Consider the following 25,583-nt stretch of genomic DNA (forward strand, 5'->3'; position numbering starts at 1 on the left):
AGGTGAAGTGAGGTGTCACGCTAGGATTTGTGCAGCAAGTGGCCATTAGCAACACCACAGGCGGCCCGAATTGCAGCTGCAGGTTAAGTTGAAGAGGCAGCCTTTCCCGGCCAAATGTGCTTCAGTCAGGAATGTATAAATAGTGAAAAGCAAGCAGTAATCCTGCAAGTAACTCACACGCCCATGAATCTGGAGCTACAAATGGGAATATCAGCTAAACCTCCTCCCTTCATCTAAATGAACAAACGAGGCCCAGAAATCACAAGGTTTGCCCCTGGCCACGGAGCCAAGTTGTCTGCCTTGGAATTAGAGTGCCTACCGCCTGCCAGCGAACCCAAAGCGATTTTCTCCATACAGCACTGCAGCAAAAATAAATCCTGCTGGGGTACAGGACTCTGAGACAGAAAATAATAGTCGGCTGCAGACTCTTTGCGTGCAAAGTACAAAATGTTCAAGTGCATGTTTTCAATCCCTTCATTCTTTCTTGTAACGATTGCCGCTAATCCGTGCCAGCTCGTGTTAGTCCTTCAGCGGTGGCAATCAATAGAATAGATTAGCTGAGGAGACCCTCCGTCCATATGACCTCTACGCTCTTTTCCAGATGGAATTTTCCTTCACTAGAGTGTTGGCGGCAGCCATGTGAATTTCCCTCCACGCCCAAATACGGACCTACTAGCCTTCGAGATTGTCCCCATAGAACTTGACGCATCTACTAAGAAGCATACCTGGAGATTTAATAAAACAGCACCAATCCTCATGGCTTCACTGATTTCAAGGCTGTACATCAACTGTGGGAAGCGGGGAGGGCTCTGATTATTTGGAGGAAGCACTTCAATGTACACGGTGCAGATGGAGTGCCTGCAGAGAACGAGAACACAGCGAGATGGGTACAAGTCTACATCACCTTGAACGACAGACTGCACTCGGCGTTCCGTTGTTGGGCTTACAGGAGAGGACGCTTTGAATTTCTAGAGAAAATGACAAAATAATTCAGAACGGAAGGATGGAAAAATCAAAGCTACCACCACCACATCATGTTTCTGTGAAATTATCTTGGAAAAAAGAAATGCCCCGGGGTACCGATTTTTCCTACGTAGATTAACAGTGTGAATTAAAAAGGAATAGCTATACAAATAAAGCTAATAAATTCACAGGAGCCTCGACTCCTGACTTTACTTTTTAATGTCTTTCTAATAGCAAAAAGCATTCTATAAATATCTGGTAAAATGAGCTGTCCTTGGGGCTCTCTTCCTATTAAACCAGCAGAGGGAGTATTGATTAAAACAATACACAAAACAAAATATGGGCTGTGTTTTATTAGTTTTCTTGCTGACATCAGTGGCTTCATGCAAATGCACGTCAAGAGTCAGGCTCATAAAGTAATCGTTCTGCCAAACAGCCGCAGACAAAACTAAAGGTGGGTTTGGGTCTTCTTTGAAGACTACATTCTGAATGGCTAGAAATTAGGTTTAATTGAAGCCTAACATTGATAGGAATTTTTTCTGAAGGACAAGAGGATATTCTATTACTGTAAAGACAAAAATATTAGTACTGCCATAATCAACTTTTTTGACATGTCTAAACTCTGCAATTTCTTTGTGCAACAAAAGCCAAAGGAGCCAGATATTCCAAGTTTATACCGAAGCGACACTGGCTAAAATTATGTTAGTGAGAGAGTCAGTGGTCCATCTGGAAGAATATGTCACCACTGACGTCTGACCACGAAGCTAGCCTTCTGCCATGAGGAACATACAGCCACTACCTACACTGTGCACTTTAAACTTATTTTAACAAAATCACCACTTTTTACTAAAAACACATTTGTTGTCATTGCTATATGGGCACTAGAATTTTCTTAAAGCAGTCCAAAGTTCATTATATTAGTTGTTTCAGTTAGAACACATCGTCACCAAAACGGTTTTCAGAGATTATTGTACCTATTTTTAGTCTATTTTTAGACTATTTTTAGTCTACCTATTTTTAGACTATTTTTAGTTTACCTTTAAAAAAAAATTTTTTTTAACGTTTATTTATTTTTGAGACAGAGACAGAGTATGAATGGGAGAGGTCAGAGAGAGAGAGGGAGAGACAGAATCTGAAACAGGCTCTAGGCTCTGAGCTGTCAGCACAGAGCCCGATGCAGGGCTCGAACTCACGGACCGCGAGATCATGACCTGAGCCAAAGTCGGACGCTTAACCGACTGAGCCATTCAGGCGCCCCAGTCTACCTTTTGAAAAGCTTTGCAGAGAACTGTAGATCATAGGCATTGAAAACTTGTTTCAGCTAATCATCTTATAATATGCCTATGTCCAAATTGCTTCTGAACATGCTCTCCACAGATGAGATACCTACAGAATATTAAACACCTCTAAAAAGCTGCAGTGAATTAAAAAAAAAATCACACTTAACATTTATCAAAATATTGTTCTGAAATAATCTCATTTTAAGTTAAAATCTCTTTTATAATTAGTATTTTTAAAATTTATAATCAGAATATCTGTATTCATTCTTGCCTCTGGGTTTATCGCTTTATTGTTAAAAATTTGTCAATAAAATTAATCAAATTCTAATTGATTTTCTTTTCAAGAAAATTCTAATTGATTTTTCTTTTCAACTGGACTTCAAGACTAAGATGTTTACAGTAGGTTAAAATGGCTAATGAAACGTTACTTATATATTTATAGGTATTAATCTCATGGCTAGATTGAAAAGAAAACATGGTAGGAAGAAAAATATCCAGAAGTTACCAAATTTAACGTGCACTGCGGAGCCCCGCTTCCCATACTGTAGGAACAAAGGAACCACCATTTTGAAGCAGACCTAGTACCTCCAGGTGGTGAACTGGCTCCCACAGAGGCCGCGAGACACAGACTCTGCCTGATGCTCCCCTCACCATCCTGGCTTCTCTTAGTGTCTGTTATTCATCAAGTCATTTCAACATTTTATAAATCTGTTCCTTGAGGTGCCTCAAAATCGGTTGAGGGATTGGCTGTTGATTTTAGCTCAGGTCATGATCTCTGGCTAATAACGCAAAGCCTGCTTGGGATTTTCTCTCTCCCTCTCTCTCTGTCCCCCAACACCCCTGGCTCTCTCTCAAAATAAATAAATAAACTAAAAAAATATCTGTTCCTTTTTCTGGCCAGCACATTGTCTACACATAAGAAGTCTTATAACATACGCCTTGTACCATATTGGCAATAACGCTGGCTGAGTGACATTGAGCACGGGATTTATAACACACATTCCTGAGTCAGAATTTGGAAGCTACTGCTGTGGGATGTTAGGCAAATTACATCTGTTTTACCACTTTCATCTAAAAAATGAGAATGACGATAACATCTAAGGTTAGCATAAGAGGTAAACAAGGTTATATATTTGTGAGTGTGTGTGCATGTGTATGTATGTTGTGTATATATATATGTATATGTATGCACATATGAAAGCATATTTATCCGTTATTACTGATACCTGTTCAAAATAAGGAGTCTTTTTCTATGGAATGGAGTAAATAAATTTGCATATACCTTATTGAATTCTCTTTGAATATTTCAGATATTTTATTTTATGTTTGTTTTTTTTTTAAGTTTATTTATTTTGAGAGAGAGAGAATGAGACAGAGCAGGGCAAGTGGAGAGAGAGAGAGAGAGAGACAGAGACAGAGACAGAGACAGAGAGAGAATATAAATCCCAAGCAGGCTCACGCTGCCAGTGCAGAGTCTGACGCGGGGCTCAATCTCATGAACTGGGAGATCATGACTTGAGCCAAAATCAAGAATTGGATGCCTAACCGACTGAGCCACCCAGGCGCCCTAATATAGCAGACATTTTAATTGCATCTTTTTCACCTTTTTAGGCTAAATACCTATGGGCATGATACCAGGGTTGCCTCCCAAAAGTGGGTTGTGATGGTGTCAGGGTTTGGACTTACTGGATTAGAATCTTCTGATTTTGAAGAGTCTACATTTTCTATGGATATACAATGTTCTCACACACACACTTGATTTTGAAGACCACTGCCCCGGAAGCTCCTGTAGCCTGAGGGCTCCTCTATAAACTGACCTGAGGCTCACCTCAGTAACGCTGGAGGTAAGAGAGTCCCTCACTGATCAACACTTTTTTTGACCTAGAACACACTTGTACTCCAAATTCAAAGTTTTCTTTCAAGAAGTTAGGCCTTTACTGCTTTTGACATTTTTTGCAGCTTCAGCTTACTGGTGTGGAATACTTTATGAAGTCTCCCAGAATGTGAGGCTCTTTCCAGTGAAGAAAGTATGATTTACACTAAGCTGATTATACTTGGTGTGTTTTCTTACTCTTCCCCCTCGACTGCCTTCCCATTGCGGGGCTAAACTGTTTATATCCACAGTACCACACTCAGGACCTCTACACCCAATGAGGCTGGTGTGTCTGCTACAGAGAAGACAACTTTGAAATGCAAAACAAACAATCACAAAGCGCTGTACCCCAAGGCAGAGCAACCATGGAGCACAGCCTGATTCAACACAAGCTTCTCCTTCCTCCAGCCTCACTCCTTAGGTTCCTCTGTTCCTTTCCACAATAAATCAAATGCTGAAACTGCTAATTACATATGTTTCTGTCCCCTACCCCTGCACTTGGTTCTTGGAATTATTCGAGAAAGATCATGTTTCAAAGTCTAGCGTTTTTCATCTTTCATCATCCTGGCACTTCCTACAACCCATGTAAACAAGCAGCAGCCTTCCTGAGGGTTACTGCCTTCTACTGTGCTGTCTCCTTTTTATCCCTGATGTCAGCATGGTGTCGGAGTTAGCTTTCCTAACACGAAACACCAACAGTGCTCCCAATAAAATGATACCACTAACGTTGCAATAAATAGTAGTTATTCAACAGCATCAGTTGAGCATACAATAAAACAGGATAGTCACTAGATAAATAATAACATTTTATGTGAACATTTTATATTAACGTTTTATAGCTAGTCTTAAATGCATAATATCAAACAGTTATATAATAAATACAAATTTCACTTTCGTAATACAACCGGTATGATGAAGATGAATCCCCATTCCTAAAAAAATGAAAATCATAAAGCTTTCTCTTTCTCATTTGGTAATGAAGGTCAAAGTAGAACACAGGAGCTGATGTATTTTCACAGGTGATCTTAACGATTTTAAAAGACCCTAGTAACCATCTAATTTAACTCTTCTCGTTTTACAAAAGAGGATTAGAAAATCAGAAAGATTAAGTGACTGAATCAAGGTTAAAAAGTTAATTAGGAACCGCACATAAACTATAAGGCAAGGCTTCTAAATTCCAAATCTGTTTGCCCTTTGCCCCCACATCCTACAAGAACAAATTTGGGCAGTAAATTGGAGATAGTTTACTTATCTAATGTGGGTGTTTCTGTGTGTGAGTATAAGACATTCTCGGTTGAAGAAATTTGTAATGAAGGATGTTATCTTACAAGAAATCATAGATTGTTTCAAATCTTGGGCTTAGGATATGACATCACAATTAATTTTAACTATACTATGGATGAAACTTCTTAGAATTTTTTTGGTAAGACCAAAATAGAATACGAATGAAGAAGAGGTTGGGAAGATAGATTTAAGGGGCTTTAACTTTTCAGAAATATTTAAAAAGGGGAAAAAGTCAGTTTGTTTTGATGGGGCACTAGTACTCAGTCGTAATGAGATGATGTTGCTGGAGTGTGGACTGTAGAATCTGTATTGTAATTTTCAAATGAATGTGTCACCGTCTGCTGCAGGGTGTTTGTAACTCTACATTTCCACCTTGCTTCTAAGGTGACGGTGTGTATATTGCTTTCCCTAGTAGACTTAAAACAGAAATTGCCTTCCTTTTTCCTCTGTCTCCCACCAACATTGTGCTGGAGAAGCTGTATTTACAGATCAATGTGTGCAGGTTCCGTTTTACTGGTTTGGAAGGCGCATATGGGAATCTATAGGAACAAAGGTTTCAGATGTAAAACCAACAGCATAAGTCAGAGACACTTCTCAGGGGAAGTTACAGAGACAGAGTCTGAAGACACAAGATGTACTTAGGTTTAAAGACCACAGAACATTCCAGACAGGGGAAAATGCATATTCACTGTGCATATTCACAGGGCAATAAAATAGAAAAGTGTAAGTTTTGTGCTAGTAAAAAGAAGGGTATAAATAGGGAAATGGTAGGCATTAAGACCTGAGAGGTAGAGAGAGCCCAGATCATGCAGGGACTCCTGTGCTATACTGATTTGATTTAAAGTTCATCTCGACAACAGTGGGCATTGGCTGATAGACTGTAAGTGGGTTAGTGACATGTTCACATGGGCCAAGTAACACATGTTCCCACACATGCCATTCTTCATCATGTCTCTGTGTCTTTTTTATTGTGCCTTCTATTTGGATATCGTATTACCCCTCCTGTCAAAGTTAAGCACATGTAACTACCCACTACTGTATGTCCACACTTACTGCCTCCATATGCACACTCTGAGGGCAGACACCTCGTCTTACACGTCTTGCCTTCCCAAGAGGCTAAAAACTGTGAGAACTCAGTAAATTTTTGTTAACACGAATATTCCCATCATCTTTTATTAATGCTAAATATATTAAGCTATTTAAAAAATGAAATTAGCAATTGAAAAAAATGATTTTATTAACCTTGTGTTATTTAGGGATAGCCTTGGATTCCGTGGGAAAAAAAAATTGGGAATCAAAAAAGTATTCCCTGCCATGTGCCGATCACTTTTTCATAATTGTATTATAAGGTATTTGGGGATAGGACTGTCCTTTATTCTCTGTCTTTATAAATACCTAATAGTAATACTTTATTCATGGTAAGATTAAATAAATATTAATTTAATTTAATTCAATAAGTATAAGACCTACATACACCAATAAACTAAATACTATCTCAGAATGTGGTTACTTTTTAAATCCGTTGGTTTTTATCTGTCCTTTTATGCTTATGAAAGACTACAAGAAAACAGAACAAAAATTATAGACTACTGCTCCTTATACTCAGAATTTTTAGCAAGTTCACTGAACTAGAATAATAAATACATGAATAGTTAATTCAATGGGCCTTATTTTGTTATTTAAATTTACAAATTAAGATTGCCAATCCAAGAAAAGAATAAAATGGAAAATCACCATTGTTTTTTTGTGTTGTTATTTAAATAGGTTTAATACCACTGTTGCTGGTGGGTCCGTTTGTGAAATACATCCCCCGTCCATACATTCATGGTGATAATTTTCAAATAGCATCTTCCTTTCAAAGGAAACTCTGAAAGCAAAACCTCACAACTCTTCAGTTCATCCCTTCAAGTCAATTTGAAGGATTAATTTTCCTGCAGAAAATAGCAAATGTCAGTATCCTACAGGGAACATGACATTATCCCAGCAGGTAGAAAGGATGTATACAGATTTTATTCTCTGTAGGTTCCACTTGATCTTTGACCAAACATTATAAGGTGATCTTTCAATGCCCAAACCATTGTCTCTAAGGAAAACAATGAGGCCAGGTCAACTATATGTTTAGTGTGGCTGAAAAGATCTGTGAATTCAGATTCTGAGGATGGCATTTTGGTTCCTGAAGTGGAATACAATTTTACTCAAGTGAAATCCTCTTATTGCAGACAAGAGCTTATCGAAGCAAATTAGTGATAGGACTTGCCAATGGGAGCTGAGTAAGAAGTGGATTATAAAGTCTCACTCATTAAATTATAAGGTCATTATAAAGTCATCACTCATAATGTAGAAGCATATATAGATTTGACCAGATCTATATAGTACAGGGCTATCCTCAAGGAAAATAAAAAGTCATAAAACGAATTGATGACTATTAAGGGATTTTAATAAAAGTTTAAATGATAAAAACAAAAGGTACCTTTATTCTTAAAATTAGCATTGACAGTAAGCAATTTTAGTTTAGTTTAGTTTTGTTTTCCTCCAGGATAATCATCATAAATGGTCATGGATATGGAACAGAGTGGAAGAGAAAGTCTTAGAATCCAATAGTCCCAGTTGAGGTGAAGGTTCTACAATTTGTTTTGGGGTGGGTGGGAGTGTGGCCAAGGGACCATTTAGCCAAGCCTATATCCTCCTTCGGCTTCAGATTTCTGGTCTGCAAAAATAAATCAAGTAGTACAAAAGTCACAGTGCTGATGTTAAGATCAGAGCTTATGTACAGAGAGTAGACTGCATGATATCTATTGTATGCTAATTAAATAGCATCAATCACCCTAAATCCTCTTTAGAATAAACCAGTATGTATGAATACAGCTTTTCTTTTTTTCTTTTTCTTTCTTTCTTTTCGTTCTTTCTCTTTCTTTCTCTTTCTTTCTCTCTTTCTTTCTTTTCCTTTCTTTCTCTCTTTCTTTCTCTCTTTCTGAGAAAGACAGAGAGACAGAGAGAGAATGCGAGCAGGGGAGGGGCAGAGAGAGAGAAAGACATAGAATCTGAAGCAGGCTTCGGGCTCTGAGCTGTCAGCACAGAGCCCGCCGCGGGGCTCCAACTCACAAACTGTGAGATCATGACTTGAGCCAAAGTCGGACGCCCAACCAAGTGAGCCAACCAAGCACCCCAGTAAAGCTATTCTTTAAATTCAAACTTGTTCTCTTACTTCAGGTTCTGTAACTATTCAATATACCAAAAGTATTCTATGTGTTTCTTCTCAAGGAACAGCCCTTAACTATTTTCTCACATTCAGACGTATACATCTATTTCCTTTTGGGTTATATGCACTATGGCCAAATCCACCTAAATGTGCCCCAAACTGAGCTCATCTCCTTCACCCAAACCATGCACGCCAACTTGATACCACCACCCTGTCACCTTAGACAAAATCCTAGGAGATTTTTAAACATTTTTATGATGATTCTATCTGTCCATTTTTCCAAACATTCCCAGTTCAAGCCATTAGCAAAACATTGCCTCTGGATTGGGACAGTGGTAGAGTTCTCTGTCATTTCTCTGCTTCCAGTTTTGTTCTTCTCAAATCCATCTCCCACAGGGACACCAGAGGGATTTTCCAGAAACCCAACTTGTCTCACTCGACTTCTAATTTAAAGTCCTTCCACGAGTACCCTCCACAGACTGGATAATAAGTCCAAGCTTCTTAAAAGAAAACAACAAATTAGATTTTCCATGAAATGACCCTTAACTCTCCTGTCCCTTCTGGAACCACAGTTTATGCACTGGCAACACTGACTAGACTGGTAATTACCCATAATTACTAAACTATTTCAGACCTTCCAGGCTGTGCAAATAATGTGACATACTTTTTTCACCTGGTCAACCTTTACTCAATCTCTGAAACTAGTCTGCTTGGGAGACCTTCTAAGTACTCCCTCATTATAACGAGTGCCCTCCTCAATGCCCTAGAAACCAGAGAAACTGGGCCAAGCGCAGATTTACCATGCTGAACTGAATTTAATTATTTCTAGTTTTACTTTTCACCCTTTACTGAATTATTTTTTTTCCTGCAAAGGACAGTATCATGTTTATTTTTGCACTTCCAAGACACAATAGATGGCACTTGTGTAACAAATAGTTGGTTGGACTGAACAGAAAGTCATAATTTAAAATGCTTTTTAAAATTTTTAAAAACCTATTAGCAACAAAATTAGATAGAATTGGTGTATACTATGAAAGAAGGCAGAATAATTTCAAATCTGTCTCCTCGTCTTGGGGGCTCTTTAAATTATTTGAGTTTTGTCTTACATGGTCTCATTTTCTCATGCCATTGTTAAAATAAACAGAAAAATGTTTAAGAATTTGGAAAAGAACAAAAAAATATATATATATTTTTAATAACCTAGGGCATTCCAGGAATTGTTTTGGCTTCTGCAGACATAAGAGACAACCAAATGAGAGCAATTCTTGTCCTTGTGAACTAAAATTGCAGTGGAGAGGAGGCTGGGCACACAAGAGACGTCATATCCTAAACGAAGGCACACAATAGCTTGTCCCATGGTGACAAGTGCAGTAGATATAAAGGGCGTGGAAGCATGGAGAGGCTGTTGCAGTTGTAAATAGTTTGTTGGAAAAGATTCAGAAAGAAGGGGTAGGGGTCAGAAGGAAATGATCTGTGGACAAATGGGAGGAAGAGCCATCCAGGCTGAGAGAGGAAAGTCAAGGCTGAAGGTCTGAAGGCAGCTGCCGGCCTCAGGGACAAGGGGACATGGCATGAGGGCTGGAGTGGACTAAGAGAAGCCGGGGGAGCAGGACATGACATTATTATGAAGAGGTGACCCTACGTAGTGTCCTGCAGCTGGTGGTAGCTGGAAACTGCTGGGCTCCATTGGCCTTTATAGATTTTGTCATTGTCTTTGAGTCAGATGTGAGACCCCAGGAGAGCCTGAAAGTGTGCTTCCCATGTTGCTAGGATCACTCGGGCCCCCTCACAGAGGAGGGACTCAAGGTGCACTGCAGAAGTTTAGAAGAGGTTTGGACCCCTGGGGCCACACTGGGGCACAACAGCGGGCCTGGACCGGGATGCCGATAAGGAGAGCAGGGAATTGTCGGTTTCTGAACCTGTTTCTAGGGTACAGTTCAGATCGTACTTGGGGTCTGAGAGAAAGGAGGCACTGAGGATGGCTCCGGGGTGTTTGAACACAGCAGCTGCAAGCCTGGCCATGAGACCCTGAGAAGTTTTGACGCAGGTACTGTGGCAGCGAATGTTATACAGCTGCGAACGAAATTCCTGTGGAGGTTCCCTGCACGTCTGTACATGATGGTGGGAGATGAAGTTAGAGAGAAGAGGAACTGATGTCAAGGGGCCTGTCATCTACAGGTGACTGGAGCAAGGAGGGGGAGTAGAGATATGAGACTCAACGGGAGGACAAGAGGGAGAGGAGGAACAGGGCACAGACATCCGTGAGGAGCAGGGAGCGCCCTACCGCATCTCCACCGTGACAGGCAAGAGACATGCCCAGTGGGTGTGGGGGCATGGGGGGGTGCTCTGGGGAGGGGTGGCCAAAGCGGAATGACTCCCTGTTACTGGTCGTGTTACAGTCCTCTTGGGAAACTGCCTGGCCCTGACACAGTTTCCGGGCGTGGCTCTTTGAAAACTTCCTCTATTTCCTCTATGAGGTGGATCTCTTTGATTTCTTCCTCTTTGGGATCCATAATGATAAACCGTATCTTCTGGAAACATGACCCATTTCATTCATGTTTTCAAATTTTGCGTATATTAAAGCAAAGTTGTCTCTTACAATTCCTTTCGTTTCCTGTTTCTGTATGTTTCCTTAGAAGCCATTATTGGACTTTCTCCCTTTTTTGACTAAGTGAGCTGGTGCTTTTTCCATGTAATTATGTTTTTAGTTTTTACTTCTTTTTCTCACAGAAGCAAATTGGATTTATTTGCTGGTTTTAGAGATGTTTAGCACTTATTTGCACTTGCCATCACACTTGTTATTTCTTCCTTGCATTTCTTGGTGGTTTTTGTTTGCTTCTTTTATGAGGTATCAGAACAACTACATCAAATCTTCATAAAAATTTCTCAAAAAAAGAAGCACAGACTCCTTTCACTAAATAAAATAAACATAATCCAGCAGTTTAATTCAAGATTAAAACATCAGTGAGATTCGTACCAAGAATGTAAAACAGACTTATTCAGGAACTATATTAAGATCAATCATTATACGATTAGCTGAAGACAACAGTCATTACTGTCTTCATAGATGATGGATATTATTTCTTATTTTAAAAAGCCAATAAAATGGGAATAAAAACTTTCTTGACATAATTAAAAAATTTTTTTAAACATAAACTAATATAATGAGGAATCTGGGAGATGTTTCCACGTGAGTTAAAAACAAGATAAGCATTTTTATTGAGACAATTAGCAAATGAAAGGGAAAAAAATGGAAATAAGGACACAATTTTTACTGTTTATAAAATACATTCCTGGATAACACTAGAGAATTGACTGGAAAACTACAAAAATATAGGAGAATTAAATAAAAAAGTGGGTTAAAATTAATAAAATTCACATATATAACATCACTGTATATTGTTACGTATAATAACAACAAAAGATACGGAAACAGACCAACAAAGAAAGGCACAGGATTCATATAAAGAAAATATTTAAAAAATAAAAACTCCTACAGGACACAAAAGCAAGGACAGATACAGAAACAGAAAGTTCTTGGACAGAAATACTCGACATCAAAAACACTCATTTTAACTCTAATTAATTTATAAGTTGAATGTGTTTCTAATGAAAATGTAGTTTAAAAACTTCATGTAACAAGCTTACATATAGTCAAAACATTAACAGAAAGAGTAACCAGGACACTTTTAGGGAAAAACATCACTGAGATAAGTTAGCAGCACCATATTATGAAGCACAGTTTAAAACATTAACAGTTGGGGCATCTGGGTGGCTCAGTGGGTTATGCCTCTGACTTTGTCTTAGGTCATGATCTCGTGGTTCCTGGGTTCAAACCCCACGTTGAGCTCTGTGCTGACAGCTCAGAGCCTGGAGCCTGCTTCGGATTCTGTGTCTCCCTCTCTCTTTGCCCCTCCCCCACTCATGCTCTGTCTCTTTTTCTCTCAGAAATAAACATTAACAACAACAACAAAAATAAAGATTAACAATTAAAACTGTGACAATAGCTCATGAAAAGAACTAATGGGATAGAAGAGAAAGTTTCATGTGAACTCCAAATAAATGAGAAAGTGTATGATATAATAAATGCAACATCTCAAATTGGCGGGAAAAGGTGAACTATCTAACATACTGCATGTAGACAATGGCAGAATAGTCTAAAACTATAATTGCTGATTGCCACCTCCTATGGTACCCTGGGATAAATTCCAAATGCAACAATGATTGAAACGTACAGCATGAATTTATAAAGTCATTAATAGAGGATAGCAAATAATTGTAACCTGGGGTTGGCATATCAATAGAAAGACGGACAACGATGATGAACACAGACTTTACAGAAAAAGTAACAGAATGGGCTTGTATGTAAGCATAGGAAACATACTCAAACTTACTCATGAGGACATGGATTAAAAAAATAGGTGTTATTTTTATCTATAAGATTGGCAAAAATCCACGTTGGATATGACATATAGCTGGGGAGACCGCAGACTTATGCACTCTCAGACCTGACAGTTAGAACTGTAAATTGTCATGAGCCCCATGGAATGCATTTGGCATTATCACTAAAACTTACAATTGTATATGCCGTTTGGTAAATGAGAATTTACTGCACTAATATATCAGCACACATTCAAGATGACACAGGCTCCGTGTCATTTATTTCTTCATTGTCAGTAAAAGAGTAACTGGAATTGAAAATTCCATCTATAGTGGGTTTCTAACACAGTATTATATACATATGGAAGAATATTATGTAGCTGTGAAAATAGTTGTGAAGAAATTATTCAGTATTCATATTGAAAGAACCCCAGAATATGTGGTGAGCAGGGAAATAACCCAGCAGGTATAGGAATGAATTACTATTCACCCATCTATATATATTTTTAAATGCTTACTGGAAATCGGAAATGAGCAAGGAATTAATAAAAAAGGTATCTCAGGTGGGGGACTAGATAAATGCAGTTATAATAGTCTTTTGCTTTTTACTCTCACACCATCTATGTATCTATATATTTGTATATGTATATATGGAATACATATAGATATATTTTACAGGTAAATGATCAGTTATATAATAAACCTATAGATAGAATATATAGAGAACACATACTTGTATACATGCATATATATGCATGCACAGAATTTGTATATATACAGATAGAATATATATGTGTATATATATGTCCACATGTATATATTTGAATAGTTACTCAGATGTTGAGAGGTGGTTTCAAACCCCAGACATTTCATGTCACTGCTATGTGTGTGACCTCGTACTGTCATCAACCTTGCCTTTCAGCAATAGATTTGCTACATGCTTCTGATATTTCCCAGTCCCCACTTCCACCCAAGAGCAGACACCTGCCTCCCTCACATCTGTGAAATCACGGTTACTTATTTTGTGGCTGAATCTTGTCTTTATTGTCCTTTCCCCACAACATAACCACATAAGAACATGCAGTTCCTGAGAATCCTGTCCCTGTCATTTTCTGGTCTAATGTAGAGGTCTGTAGAGTAACCGAATGCTTGCTGTGCTTCCCTGATGTACCAGTGAGTAACCGGGCACCCGGAAGGCCAACTGCCTGCACTCCGAATTACCTTCTCTCTGCAGGAGGCGCGTTGTCTGCAGCCTGGACTGTGAGCGCATAGGTGCGCCCCACTGTCAGCGCCACCCCCTGAGCGATGGTGATGAGCCCCGTGGTTCGGTTGATGGTGAAGTCTCCCTGAGCCCCAACTAGGATTTCGTAGGTAATCTCCCCGTTGGACCCTTCATCTGCATCCACCGCGGTGAGCTGGAATGGGAAATCACAACATCAGTCTTCGGGGCTCAACTAACTTTCCACCACCATGTCATTCCACTCCCCCAACAAAAGGAGCTTGCTTTCAAAGGCAAAAAGTAGGAGAAGATAATTTCAAACAACATATCAGATGGAGGGTTAGCATCCAAAATCTATAAAGAACTTATCAAACTCAACATCCAAAATACAAATAATCCAGTGAAGAAATGGGCAGAGTACATGAACAGACACTTTTCCAAAGAAGATATCCAGATGGCTAACAGACACATGAAAAGATGCTCAACATCACTTATCATCAGGGAAATACAAATCAAAACCACAATGAGATACCACTTCACACGTGTCGGAGTGGCTAAAATTAACAACTCCGGAAACAACAGAAGTTGGTGAGGATGTGGAGAAAGGGGAACCCTTTTGCACTGTTGGTGGGAATGCAAACTGGTGCAGCCACTCTGGAAAACAGTATGGAGGCCCCTCAAAAACTTAAAAATAGAACTACCCCATTACCCAGCAATTGTACTACTAGGTATTCAACTAAAGGATGCAAAAATGCTGATTTGAAGGGGCACATGTATCCCAAAGTTTATAGTAGCACTATTAACAATAGCCAAACTGTGGAAAGAGTGCAAATGTCCACTGACTGAAGAATGGACAAAGAAGATGTGGTAATATATATATAATGGAGTATTACTCGGTGATCACAAAGAATGAAGTCTTGTCATTTGCAACAGTGTGGATGGACCTATGGATGAAGTATATTATTCCTGGTGAAATAAGTTAATCGAGAAAGACAAATATCATAGGATCTCATTCATACGTAGAATTTAAGAAACAAAACAGATGAACATATGGGAAGTAAGGGTAGAAACAGAAATGAGAGGGAAACAAACCACAAGAGACCCTTATTGGTAGAGAAAAAACTATGGGTTGACAGAGGGACGTAGATGGCGAATGGGCTAGGTGGGGAATGGGTACTAAGGACGGCACTTGTTAGGATGAGCACTGGATGTTGTAAGTAAGTGATGAATCACTGAATTATGCCGAAACCAATATTGCATTGCATGTTAACTAGCCAAAATTTAAATTTAAAAAAACGTTTATTGTAATAAAACCCAAACAAAACAAAACCCCCAAAGAAACAAAGAAAGTAACATTAAAAATAAAAGTAGGCAAAGAAAGATCTCTTGGCACATTCACTCTTGTTGTCTTGAGCCAATGTTACAGCGCTTGGATTCCGAAGCGATCACGGCAAAAAGGATTTTTTTTTTCTTATGAAAGTGATAAAAGTTTTGGATCTCGAAGAGTATCTTTATTTTAATTTACGAAAGGAAGTAAGAGGAAAGCTCTAACAGAAAATCTAATATCACTATGGGAAATTTAATTTTTTTCCTCTACCTTCCCTCCTGTTCTGGACACATAAACACATATTACTGCCCGGTGACACTGGAGAAAATGACGTGGGTGAAGTTGGCCTTCATTACTCCCTTTCTTCCCTTTGCTCTTGATTTTTACATCCATAAGACTTTCCTTCTGTCTCTCAGAAAGTCTCTTGTCCTTGTACCCTCTTTATTTACATTTAGTTTAAGGAAAGGTCTTTAAATCTTATTTGCACCGATTTATGAAAGACTGCAAAAGGCCTATGGTATGACTTCTGCAAAATCACAGAAATACATCTGCGATTGTAGAAAATCTTATTAAAAATTAGACTGTCAAGCCCAAGAAAGATTTTTTTTGAAAAAAGGGATTGAATTCAGAGGCCCTGAAATAACACCACACGAGCATTTGTAAGGCTAATTCACATGTGGTTATAGACATTTGTTAAAACTACTGCATACAAGTTAGTTTCGGGTTATTATGTGTGAAAACAGTTAATAATTTAATTTAATAAAGCAAAATTAAGGTAAGAATAATCTAATGTGCTAAATAAGCCTCTTTGACTTGCTGATAAATATAAATTTACCCGGTGGGGATGGGGGGCATGGAGAAAAAATAGATTCTACTGGGAAATCTTATGCATTTTACAAACATACACAGAATCTTTTGTCTTCATCATTCCAAAACTGATGGATGGAGATAAGAAAGCTGACCTCATATAGTTCACACATAAGGGGAAAACAACAAAAGTTTCTTGATGAAGTCACAATCTCATGGTTCATGAGATCAAGCCCCATGTCAGGCTCTGCACTGATAGCTTGGAGTCTACTTGGGATTTTCTGTCCCCATCTCTCTGCCCCTTCCTTATGCATGCTCACTATTCTGTCTCTCAAAATAAATAAATAAACTTAAAAAAAAGTAACTTTAAACTTAAAGAAAGGTTCCTGTTGAATAAAGAAAAAAATATATAATTGTAATAAATAAAACTATAGAGGGGAGCCTGGGTGGCTCAGTCAGCTAAATGTCCAACTTTGGCTCAGGTCATGATCTCACATTTCATGGGTTTGAGCCCTGCATCGGGCTCTGTGCTGACAGCTTGGAGCCTGGAGCCTGCTTTGGATTCTGTCTCCCTTTCTCTCTGCCCCTAACCTGCTAGTGCTCTGTCTCTCAAAAATAAATAAACATTAAAAAAAAAAATTATAGAAAAAAATTTGTGACAATTTTATATCAATTTCTAGCCCCTAATTTTCACTTGAATTCAGTTTTAAGAATGCTGTGTTAATTAATGCCCAAATTCCATGTTCCCCATCCTAATAAAACGTAAACAAAGTACTTTACACACGCCATCATGCCTAAGGGGAAATGCTATGCATACTATGTTCCTTTTGTCATTATCAACTGCATTTAGAATGATAATGTGCATAGAAACAGCAGCTACAAAAATAATTGAGAGGAAAGAAGGGAATTTGAGAGGTTGGCATTCAGTTAGCTGAGATTTGGGGGTGGACAGATGTGGCTGCCAGAAGGAAAAGCATTTTATAAAATCATTCTGGACTTATGGGAAATGACTGACATGGTCCTAAAGGCAAGGGAGAAGGAAACTATTTGCAGAAACAGAGCAGATGAGTGATGTATATTTATGGAGAACTATTCAAGCCAGACCAACTCAATTCTCTTTCATATGTGGGTAACATTAGAAAATTAGTGAGTGGAGGAGCAGAGGAGATATCACTTTTGATTATAGTAAATCACCTAACATAATGTCTCAGGAAATCTTAATTAAAATTTAGCTCAAACTGGATTCAATATTAACACTCTTCCTGGGACTTAAATTGGCTAAAGGAATTTAATGATTAATGGCAAGGCATCAAGTTAAGAAGTGTTGAGGGGCGTGCTGGGGGGACGTAGGTATTGTGGCCGGTCTTATTTAACATTTTCATGAATGATGTCAGAAAGGAGGATAAACTGGATAATAATTAAACTGAGGAAGGCACCCGTCTGGGAGGTGCTATAAATAGCAAATAGGATGGCAACGCACAGATGAGAAAAACAGTCCCCAAACTGCATAGCCAGCCAACCACGGAGGAGCTGATATATTCAGGGAATATCACTAGCTCCACAGAAACCATCCGGAAGCAGAGACTTTAACAAAGAAGCCCCAAATCAGTTCCACATGTAAGTGACGTATACAGCTTGATACTCCTTTCCAGTCTTTTAGAACTAAATCTTAACACAGTGGGCTAAGAGTCAACATAAGTGAGTCCCCACACATCAAACAAAACTATTGTGAAGAAATTATTGGTGGTCCCAAGATTTGAAAAGGGAACGGAGACAGTGACTGAATATCCAAAAAATGGTAATTTCCCCTGCATAAGAGCTCAGCAACTCCACTGTGGTGGGGATTTCATTCAATCACGCCCCAAGGACTGCAATCGGTGACCTCTGAGATGAAGGTGTTGAAGGTATTCCCAAAGCAGAGGGGAAATCTGCCTCTTAAATCAAAGAGAATGGAGGAGGAGCTGACTTACACAGAGAGGCCAAAGTGTCGCTTGCAAGTTACCACAAACTAAAATAAAATCTATGATTTGTAACCGTTTTACTGAAACGTTATGATACTGAGATGGTGAGAGCTTGCGTGTCGTGTGTCTATAGCTCTTTTCTGCAGTGTGCTACAGTCCTCTTCATGAAGTGTGACCCTAACCCCCACCCGTTAGGAGGACCCTAACTGCCTCCTCCTTGCTATTCCTATATGTGCGTGCTCCAGACAGCCCGAGCCACCCCTCGCTGCCACAAGAAATAAAGATAAAGATGCATAAATAAATACAACATTCTGATCTGTCCCTGCTATTCCTGTCTAGGTCTGGCTGTGGTTTATCTCTCTCTTCAATCTCTTTCTTGTGCCTGAGAAATGGAAAAAAATATGGCTTTATGTAAAAAGATAAATATAAAGAATGTTGGGTCATAAACTGAACAAAAACTTAAATAGGAGTCTCACAAAAGAAGAAAGGATTAAACAAAAGTCATAGTTCATACAGAGAGAATCATCAGACTTAAGCTATAGTAAAGTGTGAACACGGTATTTTTACGTGCATGGTGGCTAAAGTGACCATGACTAAGTATGTCGAGCAGTTGACGTTTTTGCCTCCTTGGCATCCTGGACCTTGCTTCCACTAAAAGCCACTCGCTTTCCTTGGAGAGCTGCTCACCGCCTCGCAGCCCATGCTTTGCTGGGGCTGGTCTTAGCTCCGGCAGTGGGAGTGAGATTCTGGCCTGGACACTGCTTGGTTTCACAACTGGCAAGTTATCCAGGCTGCATACTCAGGGTGACTCCTGGAACCACAGGAGAGGGTAGCTCTGCATTTCTTGAGGACCCTACTGGTCAATTCATATCTGACATTTTCCTCATGTTTGTGTCTGCATTGGGTCTTTCCAAGACTGAGGTCCATGAGAAGAAGATGATGCCAGGAAACAGGGAGAAAATAGCAGTGATGACACTCTTTCTACTTACACCTGAGGCAAATTCACCACTGAACTTTTATGATATATGAACCAAAAATGTACTTAAAAAAAAAAAAGAAAAAGCAAGTTTACTTTGAAATTATGTCAGTTCAACCCTAAAAAAACCAAATATTATAGGAAAAAAATGTTATGACTAGTTACTCTCCTTGGCTTCCTTTGTGACTATTCTTCAGGGGTCTTGTACTTTGAGGTTTTGCTGTGTGGTGCCATGTGGTCATTAATACATCAACCATCTTTGATCTAATGTGTGATTATTCACGACAACGGTCAAGGGTCACGCTACGCAAGTCGAAGAGTTGCCCTTGTGTAGAAATCATGATTAGCTATTTAAAAAATAATAAAAAAATAGGTACACACAGATAAATAACAAGTATATGTTTCCCTGTAGTAAAGCAATTCTTTTTCAAACAAAGCAAATGATCTAAATTAATTAAGAATTTATAAAAATGTATGCTTCTTAGAATGTCTTTCTTCCTCCTGTTATTACTCATGTTAACTATTCAAACCAGGCAGACAAAAAACTCGAGACGTGTGTGTAAGTTTTGTAGATATTTAGTCCAAGGTAAGGTCATAAATACTCATGTTTAGTTCTTTTTAAAATGAAGTTCAATTTGCAAAGTGAATTTTGGATTGATGGCATGTGAAAACATGTAAAGCCGAGTTTAGAAGAGTCTGGAAAATTCTGTATCCTTCCACAAGAGTTATAGAAGTAAGCCAACTGAGATCACTTGGTGATAATCATAAAAGCAGAATTAATTCCTGAACTTAATTTAGGGAAAATAATAATCTTGAGAAAAACATTCATTTCTAAATAATTAATGAAAACATACAATGGTCCTAAGCACTGTGCTGTGCTAGGAGCTGGCGGTAAGTTAAAGGTGGTCAATAAAAAATGGGCTCTCCTTCTTCTCCTTCCTCTTTCCTCCTCCTCTTTTTTCCTCCTATTCCTTGTCTTCCTTCTCTTCCTCCCTTCTCCCCCTCCTCCCCCTCCTTATCCTCCTCCCCTTCCTCTGCCTCTTTCTTTCCCCTTCCCTCCTCTCCTCCCCCTCCCCTCCTCCCCTCCTCTTCCTCTTTCTTCTCCTCCTTTCCCCTCCTTTCTTCTCCTTATTTTTGGAATTAACCATCAGCAGAAGAAAGTTATTTATTTATTTTGTTTTTAAGTTTTTTATTTTTATTTTTGAGTGAGACAGAGCATGAGCAGGGCAGGAGCAGAGAGAGAGAGGGAGACACAGAATCGGAAGCAGGCTCCAGGCTCCGAGCTGTCAGCACAGAGAGTGATGTGGGGCTCGAACTCACAAGCTGTGAGATCATGACCTGAGCTGAAGTCAGACGCTTAACCGACTGAGCCACCCAGGCACTCCAACAGAAGAAAATTATTAATAAAACTAGGGCATCTATACTGACATGTTGTGGCAAGTACTACTAGAAATGAACATAAACAATGATTGAGCTACAGGGGAGGTGTGAAAGCCCATTGGCATGGGTCACGTGGAAGTTGGGAGTGAAAGATGGGCACATGATTGAAGAAGATGGATTACACACAGTCATTGGAAAAGGGAAGGGCATGTGCGAGGACCCTGAGGAAAGGGCAGTGGATAAGGGTCTTGGGGACCCTGAATGTGATGTCCTGGAGAAAGAGTAACACGTGACGAAGAAGGGCGACATGTAGAGGCAAGTGATGAACTTGAATCAGTGTGTGACAACTGAATACTGAAAGGATTTACTGGTATTTGAGATCTGATCCATATGGTAGGAAAATCCAGAGAGAGTGCCATCATAGTGGGTCAGAAGTTTACAGAGAATAGCGGTGAATCCATTGAATGGTTCTTATTTATGACAAAAATTACAACTGTGCTTATCTCCAAAAAATGGATCAAAACGTGCACACCTTAGAGAACAAAATAAATTTGAAGGAGGAAAAGTTGTGGTCAACAGCACAGACCCCGGTCCGATAATGAAGAATGTGGCCGTACTTGTCTGTGGGGCGCACGGGCTCCAGCTCTCCCCTAGCCTTCTGCTGCCTGATGATGCAAAGTGTTCACTCTGGGACCCTCACCACCTGAATATCCGTTTCAATCTAGTGCTTTTTATTATTAAGGGAGATAATCTATTAATAAGGAATTTCTTGGTATTCCAGCTTCCAATGCATTTCACCTGGAGAGTCTACAGGAATGGTGCTGCGGTGAGGACTTCCTTAGGAAATACTCACTGTGAAAGGCACTCTATGTCATTTCAAGAACCTCAGATAGTGTCTGGGGCTGGTCTAGTTTGAGTTTTAGCCAAGGCAGACAAGACCGCATTGGGCCACCCGACATTCACTTCTGTTTCCCAGTATGTCATGCCGGATTCCTTTAATTTTGTATTTTGCATTTAATGTAGGTTATTCTTCTGTTTCTCTCTTGGTCTATTTGTGAAAATATCACAACTGCGGTTCTTGAAGGCTTGTGTAATATGTTGCAGAATTACGCTTCTGCTAAACAATTTGTGATTTTCCAATTCTCTTCAGACAGTAAGGGATTACTGAAATAATCCCCTTTGATTATTTAATTCAGCAGAACAAGGACTCAGTGCCCCAGCACATCTGTTATCTTACAGTTCTTATTAGACACATAGACGATGCCTAGTATGAAATGTAGGGTCTTATAAAATGAATACATTTGCATAGAAGTGATATAAAAATATATGGAATTTTCCTCTGATAAACATAAATTACAATCACGACTTGTAATTGATTCATGAAAATACTCACTGAAATTATTTCAGTAGAAAGAAAAGTGCTTTCTTCCTGTTAATACAATGCCTTTATGTTATTTAATTCATGTGTTTCTCTCCAATTCATCACAGGAATCCCTATTTTCAAAATTCTATTCCTTCCTTTATACAATACACGTGGCCCCATCACTACTCCTGACTGAAACTGCTCTTTCAAAGGGGCATCTAGGAGGCAGGACTTCTGGCTCTTGCGGTAGGAGGAGGCTGGATAATCCCTTTCCCAAAAAGTAACAATCTAAGCAAAATTATCAAAAACACCACTTAGGGCTCTACAAATTCACTGAAGTAGAGAAATTGAGAGAAATTATTCATGAAAAACTGTTGTGACATTAGGGAAGGAAAGCAGGGGTCAGTGGCCTTTGCGCTTGGGTATCACTCTACCCCCCACATCCCTCAAGTACAGAAGGTTTGGCACAGAAGGTTTATAAAAGCGGGGCTGGCCATGAAAAGCAGCAGATCTGCTTTAAGAGAAGATAGACAGAATTTGGTGTGGAGTTAAAAGACCCAAGAACAAACCAGTTTGACAATAAATTATATTAAAAAAAAAAAAAAAAAGACTGAAGCACAGTGGGAAATGAGTGAGGAATCTTCTCAGCTCTGCCCATAGGAGTTGTGGAGTTGGGGGTGTCTCAGCTGAAGTAAGCTGGGACCAAGCCAGAAATTTAGCAGAAAATACAGATAATGAGAGCCCAATAGAAGGGCTATACAGGCTCTGTTCATGTCTGAAACTACTGGCATGCAGACAGGAGACACAGGAAGGTTTGGGGAATCTCCATGCCTACAGGACATCCTGAGCACGGCCTGAACGTTCTGTGCTCAGCCCAACCTATGCTCAGATCAACCGGTAAAGGTGTTTGTGCAAACCTCAGTGGAAATCACTGGCTGGCATTAAGATATAGAGAAACAAGAACAACTCCTAAAAAGCCAGCTAAAAATTGAAAATAAGAATCAAAGCAAAAATCATGCACAGACGTTAGGAGCCACAAACCTAACAGAGACCGGTTCAGCAGATGAAGTCTGTATATGTTATTAAAAGAAAACAAAAACACTTCATAGTTCATATCAAGATCCAGAAGTACTACAATGTAAGTTAAAACAAACGTGGTAATTAAAAAATAAATCTAGAGATTGTTAAACAAAAAATTATTCTGACACTTGCTAACATGGTCAGGAAGGCATCGTCCAGGCCCTTTGTGATATGTGTTAGGACTATCAGCGTAGGGGAGAAGGAGGGCTCAGCTCAACTCCAGCTGCGGTAAAGGCAGCTGAGGACTTCCAGCTATTGACCAGAGTGGATGGAAAATTATTAACGGAAGACATCAAGTGTAGGGGGATTTTTGTTAAAACAACTTAGCAGGATTTTTGCAGAAGGCAGGTGAGGGTGATCAGATACCAGGGTAGGCGATGAGGGATTTGATCGGATACTGAGGTTAGGGGCTGTCTATAACGAGGGGAATGGGATTCTTGCTGAAACTGGGCTGGGCCGACCAAAGACAAGGCCCAACCATGAGGCCTAATTGAAAAGGTTCACCATAGCTGAACTAAACTTTGCTCAGGAAGAGAGTTTTTGTCAAGAACTAAGAGGTCCATGGATCTGAATAATAGATACAAATAGAACACTAGTGCACCTAGACACATCACACCCAAATTGCTGAAACACAAAGAATATCTTAAGAGCAGAAAAAAAATAAGGACTCATTTCATAAAAGGAAACAGTGTGTCATTCACGGCTGACTTCTCATTACAAATAATAGAGGTCAGTAAGCATAGGAATGACATATTCAAAGGGTTGGGATGAAAAACAACCACCCTCTGTCAACCAAGTATAATATATCTGGTGAGACAATCCTTCAAATTGAAGGCAAAATAAAGACATTCAATCATTTATATAATACATCATATTGATGAAACAAAGGATGGAACCACATGATAATCTCAATAAATACAGACAAAGCAATTGGTAAAACTGTCCATTTATGAAAAAGGTGATTCAACAAACTAGAAATAGAAGGAAACTTCTTCAACGTGACAAAAACTATCTACAAAGCCACCAAAAGCTGGCATTATACTTAAAGATAAGGGCTCAAGGCTTTCCCCTAAGATCAGGAACATAAAAAGGATGCTCTCACCACTTCTATTCAACATTGTACTGGAGGTCCCAGGCAGTGCAATAAAGTATGTAAAAGAACAAAAACAATAAAAGGCATCGGATTGGTAGGATGAAGTAAAACCATACTTATTTGAAGAAGATATGGTTATCTATGTAGAAAATGCTAAGTAATCTACAAGAAACCATGAAAGCTAGCAAATGACTACCAAAGCTAAACAAAATCTGTTGCATTTTCTTTCTTTTTTTGCATTTGTGGTGAGCAATCCCAAAATAAAATATTTCCATCCATGATGGCTTCAAAGATGACAAAATAACTATGAATAAATTTAGCAAAGTATGTGCAAAATGTACACACCAAAATCTACAACATTGCTGAGATAAATGTAAAAGTATATGGAAAGAGAGTCCATGTTCATAGATTGAGAGATTCAATACTGTTAAGATGGAAATTCTCCACAATTTATTTGATTTATAAATTCACTATAACCTCTACCAATATCCTTATCAGGCTTTGTTTTGTAGAATTTTTCAAGTTAATCCTAAAATTTCTATGGAAATATAAGGGACCCAGAATAGCCACAGGAATTTTAGAAAAGATAAATAATTTAAAAAGACTTATACTATATGATTTCAAAATATATTATCAACCTTCAATAATCAAGACAATGTGGTTTAGGAATAAAGTAAACATATAGATTAATGGAACAGAAGTTCAGAAATAACCTCTTCCATTTATGGCTAACTGATTCCCAACAAAGATACCATGGTAATGCAAGGATGAAAAGATAGTTTTTACATGGTGAGACAATTAGATATTTCTATGCAGAAGATTAAAAAAATAGAGATGAACTGAAACCTTTATGTTACAGCATTTAAAATGGATCACTTGTACAACATAAAAGCTAAAAGTATGAGCCTCACAGATGATAAGAGAAAATGTTCATGAACTTACTTGGCAAAACCTTCTCAAAAATGACATCAAAAGCATAATACACAAAAAAGAAAAAAAAATAATAAATTAAACTCTCTCAAAATTAAAAGCTTTGATCTTTTAAAACCACTGCTAAGAATATGAGAGACACAACACAGACTTTGAGAAAGTATGTGGTAATCATATATCGGATAATGGACTTGTGGTCATAACTTACAAAGAAGAATTACAAGTCAATATGAAGAAGATAAGCAGTACAAATAAGAAAATGGGCAGATGATTTGAATAGACATTATATCAAAAATAGAAAAATCACTAACAGGCACATGAAAAGATCTCAAAATCAAGACTCCTTCAGGAAATGAAAATTAAAACCACAATGAGATATGGCAAGGTACCTGCTATGGTGGGCTTAATAAAGACTGACGATACCAAGTGTCAGTGATGATGTGGACATGTAAAATGGTACAGTCGCTT

At 38.8% G+C, this 25,583-nt stretch overlaps 1 protein-coding gene across 6 annotated transcripts in view; it reads right to left on the reverse strand.

Annotated features, from left to right (window-relative positions):
* The window catches only part of PCDH15 (protocadherin related 15), a 1,703,323-nt gene that overhangs the window by 292,222 nt on the left and 1,385,518 nt on the right, over positions 1-25,583 (reverse strand). For all 6 annotated transcript variants that reach the window (XM_078434112.2, XM_078434113.2, XM_078434110.2 and 3 more), the window contains 2 exons: positions 14,201-14,394; positions 726-858 (listed from right to left, as the gene is read on the reverse strand). In XM_078434112.2, the coding sequence (XP_078290238.2) occupies positions 726-858; positions 14,201-14,394 (327 nt within the window). The remainder of the gene's footprint in view (positions 1-725; positions 859-14,200; positions 14,395-25,583) is intronic.

The sequence above is a fragment of the Panthera onca genome, chromosome D2 (genome assembly GCF_046562875.1).
Source record: "Panthera onca isolate mPanOnc1 chromosome D2, mPanOnc1 haplotype 2, whole genome shotgun sequence".
In the NCBI taxonomy this organism is placed as follows: domain Eukaryota; kingdom Metazoa; phylum Chordata; class Mammalia; order Carnivora; family Felidae; genus Panthera; species Panthera onca.